Source organism: Dendrobates tinctorius, unplaced genomic scaffold (genome assembly GCF_039654945.1).
Source record: "Dendrobates tinctorius isolate UK_male_01 unplaced genomic scaffold, ASM3965494v1 ptg000006l, whole genome shotgun sequence".
Classification (NCBI taxonomy): Eukaryota; Metazoa; Chordata; class Amphibia; order Anura; family Dendrobatidae; genus Dendrobates; species Dendrobates tinctorius.
The window spans coordinates 16,370,895-16,388,893 of NW_027361674.1; the positions used below are offsets into that span (position 1 = coordinate 16,370,895).

Sequence of the window (17,999 nt, forward strand, 5' to 3'; positions counted from 1 at the left end):
TAATGCCAGAAGCCTCGCCAACAAAATGGAGGAATTGGAGTTAATGTTGTTGGAACATAATTATGACATGGTGGGGATATCTGAGACATGGCTGGAAGAGAGCCATGACTGGGTGGTTAATTTACAGGGCTATAGTCTGTTCAGAAATGACCGTACAAATAAGTGAGGGGGGGGCATGTGTTTATATGTAAAATCATCCTTAAAACCCATCCTGCATGATAATATATATGAATCTAATGAAAATGTAGAGTCCCTGTGGGTGGAGATAAGGGGAGGGAGAAAAAAAATAATAAATTACTGATAGGGGTTTGTTATAAACCTCCTAAAATAATGGAAGCAACAGAGAATATCCTCATAAAGCAAATAGATGAAGCAGCGACTCAAGAAGTCATTATTATGGGGGACTTCAACTACCCTGAAATACATTGGGGAACCGAAACCTGCAGTTCCAGCAAAGGTAATAGGTTTTTGACAACTATGAGATTCATTTAACTTTCACAACTGGTTCAGGACCCAACAAGAGGGGGGGGCACTGCTAGACCTAATATTAACCAACAGGCCAGACCGCATATCAAATATAAGGGTTGAGGGTCACTTGGGTAATAGTGATCACAAAATAATAAGTTTTCAGGTGTCCTTTAATAAGATGTGTAGTAGAGGGGTTACAAAGACACTAAACTTCAGGAAGGCAAATTTCCAACGGATGAGAGATGATCTTGGTGCAATTAACTGGGACGATATCCTGAGACATAAAAATACACAAAGAAAATCGTAGTTACTTACCGATAACAGTATTTCTCTGATCCCATGACGGCACCACGTAGAGAGAGGGATCCGCCCTCAGGGACAGGAAACCTACAGATTAAAAAGGCGGTACACCTCTCTCCCACATCAGTTGGTTTACAGAGCATTACACAGAACTTTCAGCGGCAACTCAAATGGTTATAAAAAAATCCAAAATTAATCAAATTAAGCTTAATAGAGGCACTGTGTGACTAAGTACTAAAGCTAACTAACTCACTCTAATGTGCACACCTGTGTGTGTGAAAGGGAGGGGGATGTACAGGTGCCGTCATGGGATCAGGGGAATACCGTTATCGGTAAGTAACTACGATTTTCTCTCTTTCCCCCATGACGGCACCACGGAGAGAATTACAAAGATTGTACATCTAGGGAGGGACCACCGCCTCCAGAACCCTTTTCCAAAGGTGAGATCTGAAGAGGAGGTCAAGTCTAGACGGTAATGTTTGAAAAATGTAGAGGGGAAGACCAAGTGGCAGCTCTACATATCTGGTCTATTGAAGCGCCAGCTTTCTCCGCACAGGATGATGCCACTGCCCTGGTTGAATGGGCCCTTACGTCCTCCGGGTTGGCCGCCCCGCAAGAGGAGTAGGATAGGGTGATGGCCTCTCTTATCCATCTCGCCAGTGTGGCCTTCGATGCTTTTTGACCCTTCCGAGGACCCTGAAAACAGACAAAGAGAGCCCTATCCTTACTAAACTCCCTTGTGGTTGACAAGTATTGGACCAGGCACCTTTTAACATCTAAAGTGTGTAATACCTCTTCTGTTTTGTTCTTGGGATCGGGACAGAAGGAGGGTAGGGAGATTTCCTGGGTCCTATGAAACGGTGACGATACCTTGGGGAGATATGCTGGGTCGGTTCTAAGAATTACCCTATCATCCAGTACTTGTGTGAAGGGTGAGTGGGCAGACAAAGATTGCATATCACTAATGTGGCGGGCAGAAGTTAAGGCTACGAGAAGGGAGGTCTTAAGGGACAATATTTTTAAGGGAACCTCCGCTAGGGGTTCGAAGGCAGATTTGGTTAGTGCGTTTAACACTAGGTTTAGATCCCGGGGGGGTGCATAAGGGGATCGGCCTGGATCTACTTGAGGCTCTAATAAATCTCATAACCCATCTATTTTTGGCTAGGTCATGGTTATACAAAGCTCCCAAGGCCGCCACCTGTACTTTTAAGGTGCTGGTAGCTAACCCCTTTTCCAACCCCTTCTGTTGGAATTCCAGAATTTTGTCTATTGGGATTTCTCCCGTTGGGTCGGAGCCTGACACTGACATGAATTTTTTCAATACTTTGCTGTACGCCTTAGTGTCTACTTGCTTTCGGCTTTGTAGAAGCGTAGCAACCAAGTTTGATGAGAAGCCCCAATTGCTTAGGAGTTCCCTCTCAAAAGCCAAGCTGTCATGTGTAAGTTTTTTATATGGGGGCGATATACTGGTCCCTGGGATAGAAGGTCTGGAGCTTCTGGTAGAACCGAGGGATCTGTTACGGACATTCTTCTTAGCCAGGGGAACCATAGTCTCCGTGGCCAGAAGGGCGCTATTACCACTACTGTCGCCTTGTCCCCCCCTATTTTCCTCAGTACTAAAGGGATGAGAGATAATGGAGGGAAGGCGTAAGCCAGATGGTAATCCCAGGGGATCGTGAAGGCGACTAGAGCTACTGGGCCTCTCCGGGGATCGATCGAGCAGAACATTTTCAACTTCCGGTTCTGACTGTTCGCAAATAAGTATTTCTGGCCGGCCCCAGAGTTTCACAATTTGGCTGAAGACTGACTGGTTTAGTTCCCACTCGCCCTGTTTTAGGCGTGTTTTGCTTAAGAAGTCCGCTGTTTGGTTTTTCGAACCTTTTATGTGAAGGGCTGTCAGGGATTCTAGATTGTGTTCTGCTAGGTGAAAGATGGATTTTGTCACCTCCATCAGCGCTCGAAATCTGGTGCCCCCCTGGTGGTTTAGATATGCTACCACTACCTGGTTATCTGAGAAGACCCTTGTATGTTAGGAGCGAAGTGAATCTAGAAAATGAACGAGAGCTAGCTTTACTGCCTTTAGCTCCTTCATATTTGAGGAAGCTGACTCTCTTCCCTGAGTCCAGGGCCCTTGCGCCACCTGGTCGCCTAGATGTGCACCCCACCCCCAGGGGCTTGCGTCCGTAGTCAGGATCTTTGTCGCTGGTAACGCCCAAGGAACCCCCTTGGTTAGATTGACTGGATCCACCCACCATGTTAAGGAATGTATTGTGCTTGGTGAGATGTCCAATTGCCTGTCTAAATTCCCATGTAGGGAAACGTCTGCGTCTAGTATTTCCCACTGTAAGTCTCGAGTATGGCTTTGTGCCCACTGTACTGCTGGTATGCAGGCTGTCATTGCCCCCCAATATTGCTTTTATCAGGGTAGTGACTGGGGAAGCTATCATCTGTGACACCATCTGTGTCATCTTTTGAATCTTCGTTTGCGGAAGATAGCATTTTTTGTTCGGTTGAGTCCAGTATTATCCCCAAGTACTCTTGCACCTGACTTGGTACAAGTCTGGATTTGGGAAAATTCAGCATCCATCCTAGACTCAGTAGAGATCTCATGACCATGTCCAATTGTTGTTTGCAGTGATGAAAGGTGATGCCTATTATTAAGAGATTATCCAGGTATGGCACTATCAGGATGTATTGCTCTCTTATGTGGGCCATTACGTCTGACATTATCTTTGTAAATACCCTTGGAGCAATAGCTAGCCCAAAGGGGAGGGCTCTGAACTGATAATGTTTTATCTCCCCTTGGATCGTCACCACCACCCTGAGGTATTTCCTGTGGTCTTTGTGAATAGGTACATGGTAACATGCATCTCTCAAGTCTAATACCGCCATGAAACAAGATGGGAGAAGCATTTTTACACAAGATTTTATTGTCTCCATTTTGAAGTGCTGAATTTCCAGGAACTTGTTCAGTCTTTTTAGATTTATGATCGCCCTGTACGATCCGATCCGTCTGGCTTCCTGCGAAGGAAGAGAGGGGAGTAGAAGCCTTTGCCTCTGTCTTGGCAGGGGACTTCTTGTAATACGTTCTTCTCCCTTAAGGCCCTTTTACATTTAACGATGCACCAGCGATCCGACTCGGTCAGGATCGCTGGTGCATCGCTAAATGATCGCTAGTGAGCTGTCACACAGGCAGACCTCACAGCGATGCAGCAGCGACGCAGCGCACGATACTCACCTTTCACACACAGTGATCCTGACGTCCTCCCGCCCGCCTCCACGCGTCGCTCGTCGTCACAGCAGGAAGCCCAGCAGGAAGCTGACGACGAGAAATGGAGCCGGACATTCTCACACGATCAGAGATGGACAGCGGGGGAGCCGGTCGGAGGTAAGTATCACACAAAGCGATATCACTATAACGTCACAAAATCTGTGACGTTATAGCGATATCGCTATGTGTAAAACCCCCTTTAGATTCGCGATTTCTTGTTGCAGAGCCAGCTGCTCGTGTGATGTCCTTTGGGGCGTTATCACAAAAGAATTGTTGGGAGGGTATTGAATTTTAGCCTCAGACCTTCCTTTATTATGCTCAGTATCCATGAACTCGCGGATATTTTTTTCCAGGCCTGGAGAAAGTAGGATAATCTTCCCCCGACCCGGGGAGTACCTTCATTATGGCTTCTTGTTGTCAGGGGATTTGTTAAACATAAAGCCTTTATTTTTGTTCCTTCTATCCTCCCATCCTTCTTTGTTCCCTTTTGGGGGCTTTCATTGCATCAACCTTCTGTTCCGAAAAGGCCGTTTGTATGACTGACTAGGGAACCCGGGAAAGGATTTTTTCTTGTCCCCTGCCTTGTCCAAGATGTCGTCTAGTGTTGGGCCAAATAAGAATTCCCCCTCGCATGGGATTGCGCACAATTTGTTTTTTGTCTGCAAGTCTCCCGGCCAGCATTTCAGCCATAAGGCACATCTTGCGGCATTCGAGAAGGCTGCTGTCCTGGCTGCCAGCCTGGTCGAGTCTAATGACGCATCCGCCAGGAAAGCTGCTGCTCCCTTCATTACAGAAACTGATCTTTGTATTGTTTCTCTTGGGACTTTTTCCTTTATTTGTGAATCTAAGTGGTCCAGCCAGACCATTAGGGTGCGTGCCGTGCACGTGGCTGCTATGGCTGGCTTTAGCCCCTCTTCTGCTGCCTCCCAAGCATTTTTTAAAAAGTTTCTGCTTTTTTTTTTTTATCCATTGGGTCCTTCAGGGTGCCCATGTCTTCGAAGGGCAGGGCAAATTTTTTAGAAGCTTTTGCAACTGCCATGTCTAATTTAGGTGCTTTACTCCATAGGGAGCAGGCCGGGTCGTCAAAGGGGTATTTCCTCTTTGGTGTTAGGACTTTTTTGACTGGCTTTTTCCATTCCCTTTTAATTAGGGAGTGGATTTTCTCATGGAGGGCTTTCCCGGTCAATTTCTTTTTACTCTAGCCCACCGAACATTAGATCTTGGGCTGTTTTCTTAGGGCGTTCATCTACCAGCCCCATAGTTGTCCTCACAGCTTTTACCAGGGCGTCTGTTTCTTCAATGGGGAAGCAGCTGCGTTCCCCTTCTGAGGATGATGAAGAGGACTGGGAGGATGAGGAATTACTTGAGTCAGATAGTTCACTATCTGACTCACTAGCCCTGGACTCTGGAGATCTATGCCTGGACCTACGCTTTTTCTTTGAGGTTCTAACGCCCTTAAGGGCGTCCTCGACTTGGGTCCTTATTAGTGTTTTGAGGTCTAAAGCAAACCTCGGGGATTCCTCCTGTATTGTCTGCTCTATGCACGCCGCACTGAGCTTTTTTTCCCCACATAGGGGGTAACTCCTCCGTGCATATAGCACATACCATGTGTTTGGATTTGGTTGTGCATTTATGCCCCTGAAAAAGAAAAAATTAATAATCGCACATTAGCGAGCGGGCATTCACGGAGATCACTCACCCTCCTTGTGGAACAAGAGATACCATCTCAGGTGTAGAGATTATCTCCACTGCTGAATCCACTTCTGGCTGTACCGCCATGGTGGAGCTTTGGCTGCGCCGCAATCCTGTATGGCCGCTGCGCTGCTCGGAAGAGTCATGCTGGCGCTGTAAATGCTGGCACTGTTCCTGTGTTTGCCGTGGTCCGTGCTTCGGGGACCGCCGCCGTGTCTCCTTCTCTTTCTGTGGCTTCCCACTCATGGTGACAGCTTCTTTCTCCTTTAGTGGGGTTTTAAACATGATCTCATTTTTTTTTCCCCTTTTGAATTTGGCGCCGCCCTCTTCCCAGCGATCCCTGCACCCCGCCGGAAGTGGCCGCCCACCCGCGCATGCGCACTGCGGATTACCCAGCAGTGCACTGCGCCTCCCCTCAAGGGAGCTGCGTGCGCCATGCCGGTATACTTCGCCCTCCTCTCGGTGGGCCCTATCGCTCGCGGCTCCCGATGGCCGCCGCCACCCTCCCACTCCGAGGCCCTGCAGAGTCCTTCATGTTTCGTGGCTCCTGGTGGCCGCCGCCGCCACCCCCCCAGGCCACTCCGAGGTCCGGCAGGCTCTGTGACTTGCGGCTCCCGGTGGACGCCGCCACCTTCCACAGGCTGTCCGCGCCCAGCGCTCCTGTAGTGAACGCCACCACTATACTTGCAGGAGGCAGTCCCCCTTTTTTTTTTCCCCTCTTTCTGGGATCGGCAGACTTCTCTGATCTTCACTGCCTCTCCCCAATCACCCTCAAGGCCCGCCGACCCCGGTGGTGGTGCTTCGGGGGAAGCCCGCCCAAGGCCTTGACCCAGCCGAGGCAGGGAGCCCCGCTGCCTATTACCGGACTGGTTCGGTCCCCGAAATCCCGCGTCGACTGCAGGTACGTGCTGTAGGTTCCCCGTCCAGGACAGGAAACCAACTGATGTGGGAGAGAGGAACCACCTTTTTCATCTGTAGGTTTCCTGTCCCTGAGGGCGGATCCCTCTCTCTCCGTGGTGCCGCCATGGTGGAAAGAGAAAATGAGAGACATTTATTAGCATCCTGAACAGGACCTGTGCACAATATATACCGTATGGGAATAAACATGTTAGAAATAGGAGGAAACCACTATGGTTAAATAGAGCTGTAAGGGGCGCAATAAGTGACAAAAACAAACCATTTAGAGAATTAAAGCAAGTAGGTAGTGAGGAGGCATTAAATAAATACAGAAAATTAAACAAATTCTGTAAAAAGCAAATCAAGATAGCAAAGATTGAGACAGAGAGACTCATTGCCAGAGAAAGTAAAAATAATCCCAAAATATTCTTTAACTACATAAATAGTAAGAAGCTAAAAAATGATAGTGTTGGCCCCCTTAAAAATAGTCTGGGTGAAATGGTGGATGAGGATGAGGAAAAAGCCAATATGCTAAATGACTTTTTTTTTCAACAGTATTTACACAAGAAAATCCCATGATGGATAACATGATCAGGGATAAAAATTCTCCATTAAATGTCACCTGCTTAACCCAGCAGGAAGTATGATGGTGTCTAAAAATCACAAAAATTGACAAATCCCCGGGCCCGGATGGGATACACCCCCGAGTACTGCAGGAATTAAGTACAGTCATAGATAGACCATTATTTTTAATCTTTAAAGATTCCATAATAACAGGGTCTGTACCACAGGACTGGCATATACCAAATGTGGTGCCAATATTCAAAAAGGGGACAAAAACTGAACTTGGAAATTATAGGCCAGTAAGTTTAACCTCAACTGTGGGTAAAATCCTGGAGGGTTTTCTAAGAGATACTATACTGGAATATCTGAAGAAGAATAACCTCATGACCCAATATCAACATGGGTTTACAAGGGACCGTTCCAGTCAGACTAATCTGATAAGCTTTTATGAAGAGGTAAGTTCTGGACTGGACCAAGGGAATGCAGTGGACGTGGTGTACATGGACTTTTCAAAAGCTTTTGATACGGTGCCACACAAAAGGTTGATACATAAAATGAGAACAATGGGGATAGGGGGAAATATGTGTAAGTGGGTTAAGAGCTGGCTCAGGGATAGGAAACAAAGGGTGGTTATTAATGGAGCACACTCGGATTGGGTCACGGTTAGCAGTGGGGTACCACAGGGGGTCAAGTATTGGGCCTGCTTCTTTTTTTTTGAACCAAAGATTTTTTATTATATTCAAATGCCGTTTACATTACATGCAGGCAAAAGCCTATGCAAAATCCAGAACATATACAAAAAAAAAAAAATATATACGACATTCGAGTTACCCCCCTCATAAGAAAGCCCCCCCTCCTCCCTCGCCCCCCCAGCCTAATTGCCATAAGACATTCTCAATAAGGTTGACTCTACTGCAACCACTTAGACCAAAGTTTTTCAAAATGCACCTCTTTGTGTCGTCGTCTATAAACTCTTTCTTCTAACCGAACTACATTGTTCACTCGTACAATAAATTCCCCAACCGTCGGGGGCTCGGCGTCGATCCATTTTTGTGCGATCAGTTTACGGGCAACATATAAAAGTTTTGCTATAATTGGCTTATATGCATTTCCCACAGACACTTCCTCCACATACCCCAACACACACGTTATGGGGTCCCTTCCCACTCCACATTGGTATATCTTCTCAATTTGTTCAATAACCTCCCCCCAATATGAAGAGAGTCTTGGGCAGGACCAGAGCATGTGTAACATTCCCGTGGGCTCAACTCTACATCTTGGACATTCCGCACTGTCCCTCAGGCCCATTTTTTCCATAAGTTCCAGGGTTTTATACGTTCTATGTATGATGTACAGCTGCGATATCCTACCCGGTTCACTCAATGAAAGTTTGGGTATATATTCTAATATAGTGTCCCATATTTCATCTTCTATCTGTCCCACTTCCCTCTCCCATTTAGCTTTTGCCTTTAGGGGAAACATAATCATGTGGGAGTACAATAGGTCCCGGTAAATGGTGGAAATAACTCCCCTCGTACCCCCAGACGCGCACACATAATCCAACACAACATCTTTTTGTACCGTCATATGTGTCATATGTTTCTGTGCCTGGAATGCATGCCTGAGACCGAGGTATCGAAACTCCCCGCTGCTCGGGCCCGCTTCTTTTTAACATACAGTTAGGTCCATATATATTTGGACAGAGACAACATTTTTCTAATCTTGGTTCTAGACATTACCACAATGAATTTTAAACAAAACAATTCAGATGCAGTTGAAGTTCAGACTTTCAGCTTTCATTTGAGAGTATCCACATTAAAATTGGAAGAAGGGTTTAGGAGTTTCAGCTCCTTAACATGTTTTTAAAGGGACCAAAAGTAATTGGACAATTGACTCCAAGTCTATTTCATGGACAGGTGTGGGCAATCCCTTCGTTAAGTCATTCTCAATTAAGCAGATAAAAGGCCTGGAGTTGATTTGAGGTGTGGTGCTTGCATTTGGAAGGTTTTGCTGTGAAGGAAACATGCGGTCAAAGGAGCTCTCCATGCAGGTGAAAAAAGCCATCCTTAAGCTGCAAAAACCAAAAAAAAAAAACCATCCGAGAAATTGCTACAACATTAGGAGTGGCAAAATCTACAGTTTGGTACATTCTGAGATAAAAAGAAAGCACTGGTGAACTCATCAATGCAAAAAGACCTGGGCGCCCACGGAAGACAACAGTGGTGGATGATCGCAGAATAATCACCATGGTGACGAGAAACCCCTTCACAACAGCCAACCAAGTGAACAACACTCTCCAGGAGGTAGGCATATCAATATCCAAATCTACCATAAAGAGAAGACTGCATGAAAGTAAATACAGAGGGTTCACTGCACGGTGCAAGCCACTCATAAGCATCAAGACTAAAAAGGCTATGCTGGACTTTGCTAAAAAACATCTAAAAAACCCAGCACAATTCTGGAAGAACATTCTTTGGACAGATGAAACCAAGATCAACCTCTACCAGAATGATGGAAAGAGAAAAGTATGGCGAAGGCGTGGTACAGCTCCTGATCCAAGGCATACCACATCATCTGTAAAACACGGCAGAGGCAGTGTGATGGCTTGGGCATGCATGGCTGCCAGTGGCACTGGGTCACTAGTGTTTATTGATGATGTGACACATGACAGAAGCAGCTGAATGAATTCTGAGGTATTCAGAGCCATACTGTGTGCTCCGATCCAGCCAAACTGATTGGTCGTCGTTTCATACTACAGATGGACAATGACCCAAAACATAAAGCCAAAGCAATCCAGGAGTTTATTAAAGCACAGAAGTGGAATATTCTGGAATGGCCAAGTCAGTCACCTGATGTAAACCCAATTGAGCATGCATTTCACTTGTTAAAGACTAAACTTCAGACAGAAAGGCCCACAAACAAACAGCAACTGAAAACCACCGCAGTGAAGGCCTGGCAGAGCATCAAAAAGGAGGAAACACAGCATCTGGTGACGTCCCTGAGTTCAAGACTTCAGGCAGTCATTGCCAACAAAGGGTTTTCAACCAAGTACTAGAAATGAACATTTTATTTACAATTATTTAATCTGTCCAATTACTTTTGGTCCCTTTAAAAACAGGGTGGCACAAGTTAAGGAGCTGAAACTCCTAAACCCTTCATCCAATTTGAATGTGGATACCCTCAAATGAAAGCTGAAAGTCTGAACTTCAACTGCATCTGAATTGTTTTGTTTAAAATTCATTGTGGTAATGTCTAGAACCAAAATTAGAAAAATGTTGTATCTGTCCCAATATATATGGACCTAACTGTATTTATTAATGACCTTGTAGGGGGCATAGAGAGTAGAATTTCAATATTTGCAGATGACACTAAACTCTGCAGGGTAATCAATACAGAGGAGGGCAATTTTATATTACAGGAGGATTTATGTAAACTAGAAGCTTGGGCTGATAAATGGCAAATGAGCTTTAATGGGGATAAATGTAAGGTCATGCACTTGGGTAGAACAAACAAGATGTATAATTATGTGCTTAATTGTAAAACACTGGGCAAAACTGTCACTGAAAAAGACCTGGGTGTATGGGTGGACAACGTCAGGCAGCTGCAAAGGCAAAAAATAATGGAATGCATTAAAAGAGGCATAGATGCTCATGAGGAGAACATAATTTTACCTCTATACAAGTAATTAGTGCGACCACACTTAGAATACTGTGTACAGTTCTGGTGTCCAGTGTATAAGAAAGATATAGCTGAACTGGAGTGGGTGCAGAGAAGAGAAACCAAGGTTATTAGGGAACCGGGGGGTCTGCAATACCAAGACAGGTTATTACACTTGGGGTTATTTAGTTTGGAAAATCGAAGGCTTAGGGGTGATCTTATTACAATGTATAAATATATGCAGGGACAGTACAAAGACCTTTCTAATGATCTTTTTATACCAAGACCTGTGACGGGGACAAGGGGGCATCCTCTACGTCTGGAGGAAAGAAGGTTTAAGCATCCTCACAGACGCGGATTCTTTACTGTAAGAGCAGTGAGACTATGGAACTCTCTGCCATATGATGTTGTAATGAGTGATTCCCTACTAAAATCTAAGAAGGGACTGGATGCCTTTCTTGAAAAGTATAATATTACAGGGTATATACACTAGTTTCCTTAATATTGCATTGATCCACGGAGCTAGTCCGATTTCCGTATGTGGAGTCAGGAAGGAATTGTTTTCCCCAATGTGAAGCTTACTGTTTGCCACATGGGTTTTTTTTGCCTACCTCTGGATCAACATGTTAGGGAAAGTTAGGATAGGATATGGGTTGAACTAGATGGACTTAAAGTCTTCCTTCAACCTTAATCACTATGTTACTATGAAAAACGTCAAGATAACCCATATCAGTGCAATTCCTAACTGATGTATTTAAAAACCTAATCATGTGTATAGTACATTCCTCAACCAAGAATCTGCAAAAACCATAGTCCATGCCCTCATCATCTCCCGCCTTGACTACTGCAACCTCCTGCTCTGTGGCCTCCCCTCTAACACCCTCGCAACCTTCCAATCTATTCTAAACTCTGCTGCCCGACTAATCCACCTGTCCCCCCGCTATTCCCCGGCCTCTCCCCTCTGTCAATCCCTGCACTGGCTCCCCATTACCCAAAGACTCCAGTTCAAAACCCTAACCATGACATACAAAGCCATCCACAACCTGAGTCCTCCATACATCTGTGACCTCGTCTCCCGGTACTTACCTGCATGCAACCTCCGATCCTCACAAGATCTCCTTCTCTACTCCCCTCTCTTATCTCCTCTTCCCACAATCGCATACAAGATTTCTCCCACGCATCCCCCCCACTCTGGAACTCTCTACCACAACATATCAGACTCTCGCCTACCATGGAAACCTTCAAAAAGAACCTGAAGACTCACCTCTTCCGACAAGCCTACAACCTGCAGTAACCACCGATCCACCAAACCACTGCACGAACAGCTCTACCCTCGCCTACTGTATCCTCACCCATCCCTTGTAGATTGTGAGCTCTGGCAGGCAGGGTCCTCTCTCATCCTGTACCAGTCGTGACTTGTATTGTTTAAGGTTACTGTACTTGTATTTATTATGTATACCCCTCCTCACATGTAAAGTGCCATGGAATAAATGGCGCTATAATAATAATAAATACCTATATGAGCAGGATTCAGAAAGGTAATGTTCGATGTGGACACGCTGTGGAAAAAGGCTTATATGTGCACGGCACACAAAGAAGGGGTGGAGACCTCCCTAATCTTGCAGAAACAAGAAACTAATTGAATATAAACACATGGGCAATGCACACAGTGAACAAGTCTGTATCAAAATACTTATTTTTAGGGTATCAAATACATATTTTTCACACTATTACTGTGAGTTCAGAACAAGGAGTGTTGTTATAAATTGTTACTATATGGCTTTCCCACATGAGGAAAAAATGAATAAAAATGGTCGTGGTCTGTGTCAAATCATCTACAATGCCTAAGTAACGGGCAGGTAACACTCCCTAATCCAGAGGTCCCCAATGTCAGTCCTCGAGGGCTGAACCAGTGCAGGTTTTCAGGATCTCCTTAGTATTGCACATTAGGTAATGATTCCAATCCATGTGCAATAGTAAGGAAATCCTGAAAACCTGCACTGGTTCAGCCCTCGAGGACTGACATTGGGGACCTCTGCCCTAATCACTAATAAGAACACTATATCTAGCCATGATATTCTACATTTTTTTCCCCCTTTATAAACATCATTGCTATTTTTTCCATTTCTCAAGTAATTTCCTCCTTTTTAGTGGCTTTACTACTTGGACCTTATCCTCTATCAGTTTTGCGACACTTTTTAAAAGGTTTTTCATAACGTTTTCGTTCCTCTCTACATATTTGCTTAGTCAGATTCATAAAATGTGACTTTTACCAAATGTTGTATTCTTTTGGTGCATCACACTCAGATTTCTGCCTGGAGAAAGGTTTGTGGTCAAGTTTTCAATTCGGAGCATTTTTGCGACTTTTGGGGCTAAAGAGTGACAAAAGGAGGGTTATGTCCCTCCAGTCAACTGGCCTTGTACCTCAATGGACTGTCAGCTTCCTAACTGCTCTCTGAGCGTGCCACAGGTGGGGTAGTCAGCTCTAGAAGCTCTGAAATCACAGCTGCTCTTATCCTGGCGAGTCAGAGGAAGCAGGACTGGCTCCAGGTTGTCGTGGGCCCCGAGTGAAAGAGTTTCAGTCCCTTTTACACATACCACGATTCATGATGTACTGATACAGCAGAAAAATATAGGTATACTACAATGCCAAAGATGTCACGCCACTTAGTTCTTACATTACATGAGTGATATCAATAGCTCAGAAACGGGACAGTATAGTCCTCCATACAGTATTATGGCCATCACACAGTGCTCCATACAGAATAATGAGCCCCATATAATGAGCTATACAATATAATGGACCCGATATAATGCTCCATACAAAATAATGTACCCCATATATTGTTCCATACATAATGGGCTCCATATAAAATGGTCCCCATATGATGCTCCATATATAATGAGCCCCATTTGATGCTCCAAACATATATAAAAAAAATAATGAAATACTCACCTCTCCTAACTGGCCCCTCCTCTGCTCTAGAATCCTCAGCGACGCAGTCTTCCGGTTCTCTGCACTGACTGTTCAGGCAGAGGGCGCAGAGATGTAATGTCAGTGCACCCTCTGACCTGAACGTCAGGGTCAGAAGACGCCGCAGCGCAGGAACGGGGAGAGGCAAGTATCGCAAGTGCCGGGGCCCTGAGCAAGTGGTCCACTCACGGCCACTGGCACCGGGCTCCCATAGTGCGTCGGTGTCCCCGATGGTTAGTGGGCCCTGGCACCTGCCTGGGTTCTGACACCGATCCTGAGCGGCAGTGTGAGACTTATTAATTTTGCACCATCTTGGGTATTTTGCACCATCTTGGGTATTTTGCTAGGACTATCCAATGCGTTATTTGCCTGTTTTGTGGTTCAATAAAAGCATTGCCACACTGTATGACCCTCACCCAGAGTCGTCTAAGTTGTATTACTCCCATGGGGAAAAGAGAGTAGGCATTCGGTGGGATGTGCCCTGGTCCATGTGGTTTCGGCTAGCGGACTAGAGCACCTCCTGACCAATGTGTCTTCACAGGCGGCATTATAGCCTAAGCCTGATGGATCTCACTGTATGGCAAACAACAGATGTCTGGGCCATGCATTCCCATGCCGTGCCAAATCATTAGTGTTATCAGTATCCGCAAAATATGTAACGTTTCGATTTGAACCAGGCCTTCATCAGATAACCCAAACACAACAATCCATTGTTGTTTAGAGTAGCACCCTACCAGCTTCAGAAGGAGGGCCCCGCTCTCTGTAAATAGTACACTGCTCAAAAAAATAAAGGGAACACTTAAACAACAGAATATAACTCCAAGTAAATCAAACTTCTGTGAAATCTGTCCACTTAGGAAGCAACACTGATTGACAATCAATTTCACGTGCTGTTGTGCAAATGGAATAGACAACAGATGGAAATTATTTGCAATTATCAAGACACCCTCAATAAAGGAGTGGTTCTGCAGGTGGGGACCACAGACCACATCTCAGTACCAATTCTTTCTGGCTGATGTTTTGGTCACTTTTGAATGTTGGCTGTACTTTCACACTCGTGCTAGCATGAGACGAATTCCACAACCCACACAAGAGGCTCAGGTAGTGCAGCTCATCCAGGATGGCACATCAATGCGAGCTGTGGCAAGAAGGTTTGCTGTGTCTGTCAGTGTAGTGTCCAGAGGCGCTACCAGGAGACAGGCCAGTACACCAGGAGACATGGAGGGGGCCGTAGAAGGGCAAGAACCCAGCAGCAGGACCGATACCTCAGCCTTTGTGCAAGGAGGAGCACTGCCAGAGCCCTGCAAAATGACCTCCAGCAGGCCACAAAGTGCATGTGTCTGCACAAACGGTTAGAAACAGACTCCATGAGGATGGTCTGAGTGCCCGACGTCCACACATGGGGGATGTGCTCACAGCCCAACACTGCAGGACGCTTGTTATTTGCCATGGAACACTAGGATTGGCAAATTCGCCACTGGCGCCCTGTGCTCTTCACAGACGAAAGCAGGTTAACACTGAGCACATGTGACAGACCTGACAGAGTCTGGAGACACCGTGGAGAGCGATCTTCTGCCTGCAACATCCTTCAGCATGACCGGTTTGCAAGTGGGTCAGTAATGGTGTGGGGTGGCATTTCTTTGGAGGGCCGCACAGCCCTCCATGTGCTCGCCAGAGGTAGGCTGACTGCCATTAGGTACAGAGATGAGATCCTCAGACCCCTTGTGAGACCATATGCTGGCACGGTTGGCCCTGGGTTCCTCCTAATGCAGGAAAATGCCAGACCTCATGTAGCTGGAGTGTGTCAGCAGTTCCTGCAAGATGAAGGCATTGAAGCTATGGACTGGCCCGCCCGTTCCCAAACATGAATCTCGATTGAGCACATCTGGGACATCATGTCTCGCTCCATCCACCAACGTCACATTGCACCACAGACTGTCCAGAAGTTGGCGGATGCTTTAGTCCAGGTCTGGGAGGAGATCCCTCAGGAGACTATCCGCCGCCTCATCAGGAGCATGCCCAGGCGTTGTACAGTAGGGAGGTTATACAGGCACATGGAGTCCACACGCAATACTGAGCATCATTGACTTGTTTTAAGGACATTACATTCCACTTTAATTTTGTGTATGACTCCAAATCCAGGCCTCCATTGGTTAATAAATTTGATTTCTATTGATGATTTTTGTGTGATTTCGTCGTCAGCACATTCAACTTTGTACAGAACAAAGTATTCAATGAGAATAATTCATTCAGATCTAGGATGTGTTACTTGAGTGTTCCCTTTACTTTTTTGAGCAGTGTGTATACTTAGTACACATGGAAATACATTTTACAAATCTATTTTATTTTTTGTTTTTACAGTCACAACTCGTACAGAATGAGAAAAACCTTTGTATCGCCTCACAAACAGTTTCACTCCTCATGTTGCAGAATTCCGGCAATCAACTGGGCGCTACATGACTCCTTTTAAAAGGTGACACAGTTGGGTGCAGCCCAAGTCAGAATTTTTCCCCTTCTCTTCCTACAAGGTATGAAATAATATTTGTCCTCTAGAGGTAGATTAAATTCTAAAGACTTCCTAAAACTTTAAAAATCTAAAATTTATTATTTCTGCATATTTGACTCCTGAAACCCACCGTGACCTACAACTCAATCCAAGAGGTGTAGGTGATAAAAATGCATTACAGGAAATAAAAAAAAAAAAAACACAATGAATAAAAAAAAAAAAAAAAAAGCCTTTCAGCCTGGACTCATTAAAGAAGTGTAGAAGGGAGCAAGTCATTTCGGCCACTTAAGCCCCCAGAAAGAGTTATTTTAAGGACTTACCACAATGGCAAAGTAGACCATAAAGAAAAATGACAAACTACTTGTGTAGCCAAGAAAGCCTGTAAAATAACAGTAAAATAAAAAGCAATTTATATGGAACCCGATCTTAATGCAGAGCTAAGGTTTTACATTTCTGGTATGTTTTATTTTACAGTGCGTGGTATCTGGAGCTTACGGCTCAGAATAACAGCCTTTTCCCAGTGCCTGTCACAGATCATTCATGTCGTTTTGTAGGGCCGAATTAGGACGAGCTTTACCGCTAATGGAATGCCGTAAGTAAAAGCTGCCCTTTTATGTTCTCCTGTAAAGATTTTATTTTTTTTTTGTGTAACAGACAACATACTACTGCAACCTAAGTAATGGCTAAATGAGCCAGGCCCCCTGGCTGCAACAAATTAAAATATTCCCCCACCCAAAAAAAAAAAAAGTCTCTTTACCTTTTACCGGGGCCCCTTTCCTTTTGCCATCCCGTTAAAAAGGAGACTTATCCCATAATACATAATTTTACTTTTTCCCTTACCTATTTTGGGGAGCAGAGCCAACGGGAGTACAATGCACACTGCTGTAATTATCAGCAGCCATCTACCGTCCAGGTACCAGACCCTGAAACACACATGGGTAATAGGAGAAATGATCAGGACCAGTTTGAAAGCTGTAAGAGGTTGTTTGCTGGGACTTGTAGTTCTGTTGCTGTCTTAGGAAAAGGGACTGAGAAAGTTCTGCAGCGGAAATTAAAAAAAAAAAAAAAGGGCTGCATTGAAGATATGACGCATATTTCACCTTTCAGCATTGCAAGGAGCGATTATATCTACTGCAGATATTGACATATTGCAAGTTTTGCCGGTCAATTACTGCTGCGGGGGTTCCTTCGTAGCTCGTGGGGCGAGACTGCGGGACGCATTCACACATCCGTTATAGCACGGAGTGGCCACAAGTTTCCTGATCCAAACCAAATAGCCTCTATAAAATGGCACAAACTGAAACCAACAGGTAGCCATAATATGGCCATGTGCATAAGGCATCATGTAACAAAGGCAATTCCAATAACACTTCACTAGAGAAATGCTTCCAAAGGAATCTGTCAGCAGCATGATGTAGGGGCAAAGATCCTGATTCCAGCGAGGTGTTACTTAATTTACTGGGAGCAGCTGTTGTGAGGCAATCACAGTTTTCTCTAGCAGAGCTCAGAATGCGGAGCCCTGTATAACCCCGCCCACACCACTGATTGGCAGCTTTCTATCAATATACATTGCACACAGAAAGCTACCAATCAGTGATGGGGGAATGGCTGGACTAGGAAGCACGAGAAACCTAGTCCTGGTAGTGAATCTTCTGATAAAACACTGATTT

General features: G+C 45.2%; 1 protein-coding gene across 1 annotated transcript in view; it reads right to left on the reverse strand.

Annotated features, from left to right (window-relative positions):
• The window catches only part of SLC38A6 (solute carrier family 38 member 6), an 83,332-nt gene that overhangs the window by 35,074 nt on the left and 30,259 nt on the right, over nucleotides 1-17,999 (reverse strand). The window contains exons 7-8 of the mRNA XM_073571100.1: nucleotides 17,170-17,252; nucleotides 16,650-16,708 (exon numbers count right to left, since the gene is read on the reverse strand). Of these exons, the coding sequence (XP_073427201.1) occupies nucleotides 16,650-16,708; nucleotides 17,170-17,252 (142 nt within the window). The remainder of the gene's footprint in view (nucleotides 1-16,649; nucleotides 16,709-17,169; nucleotides 17,253-17,999) is intronic.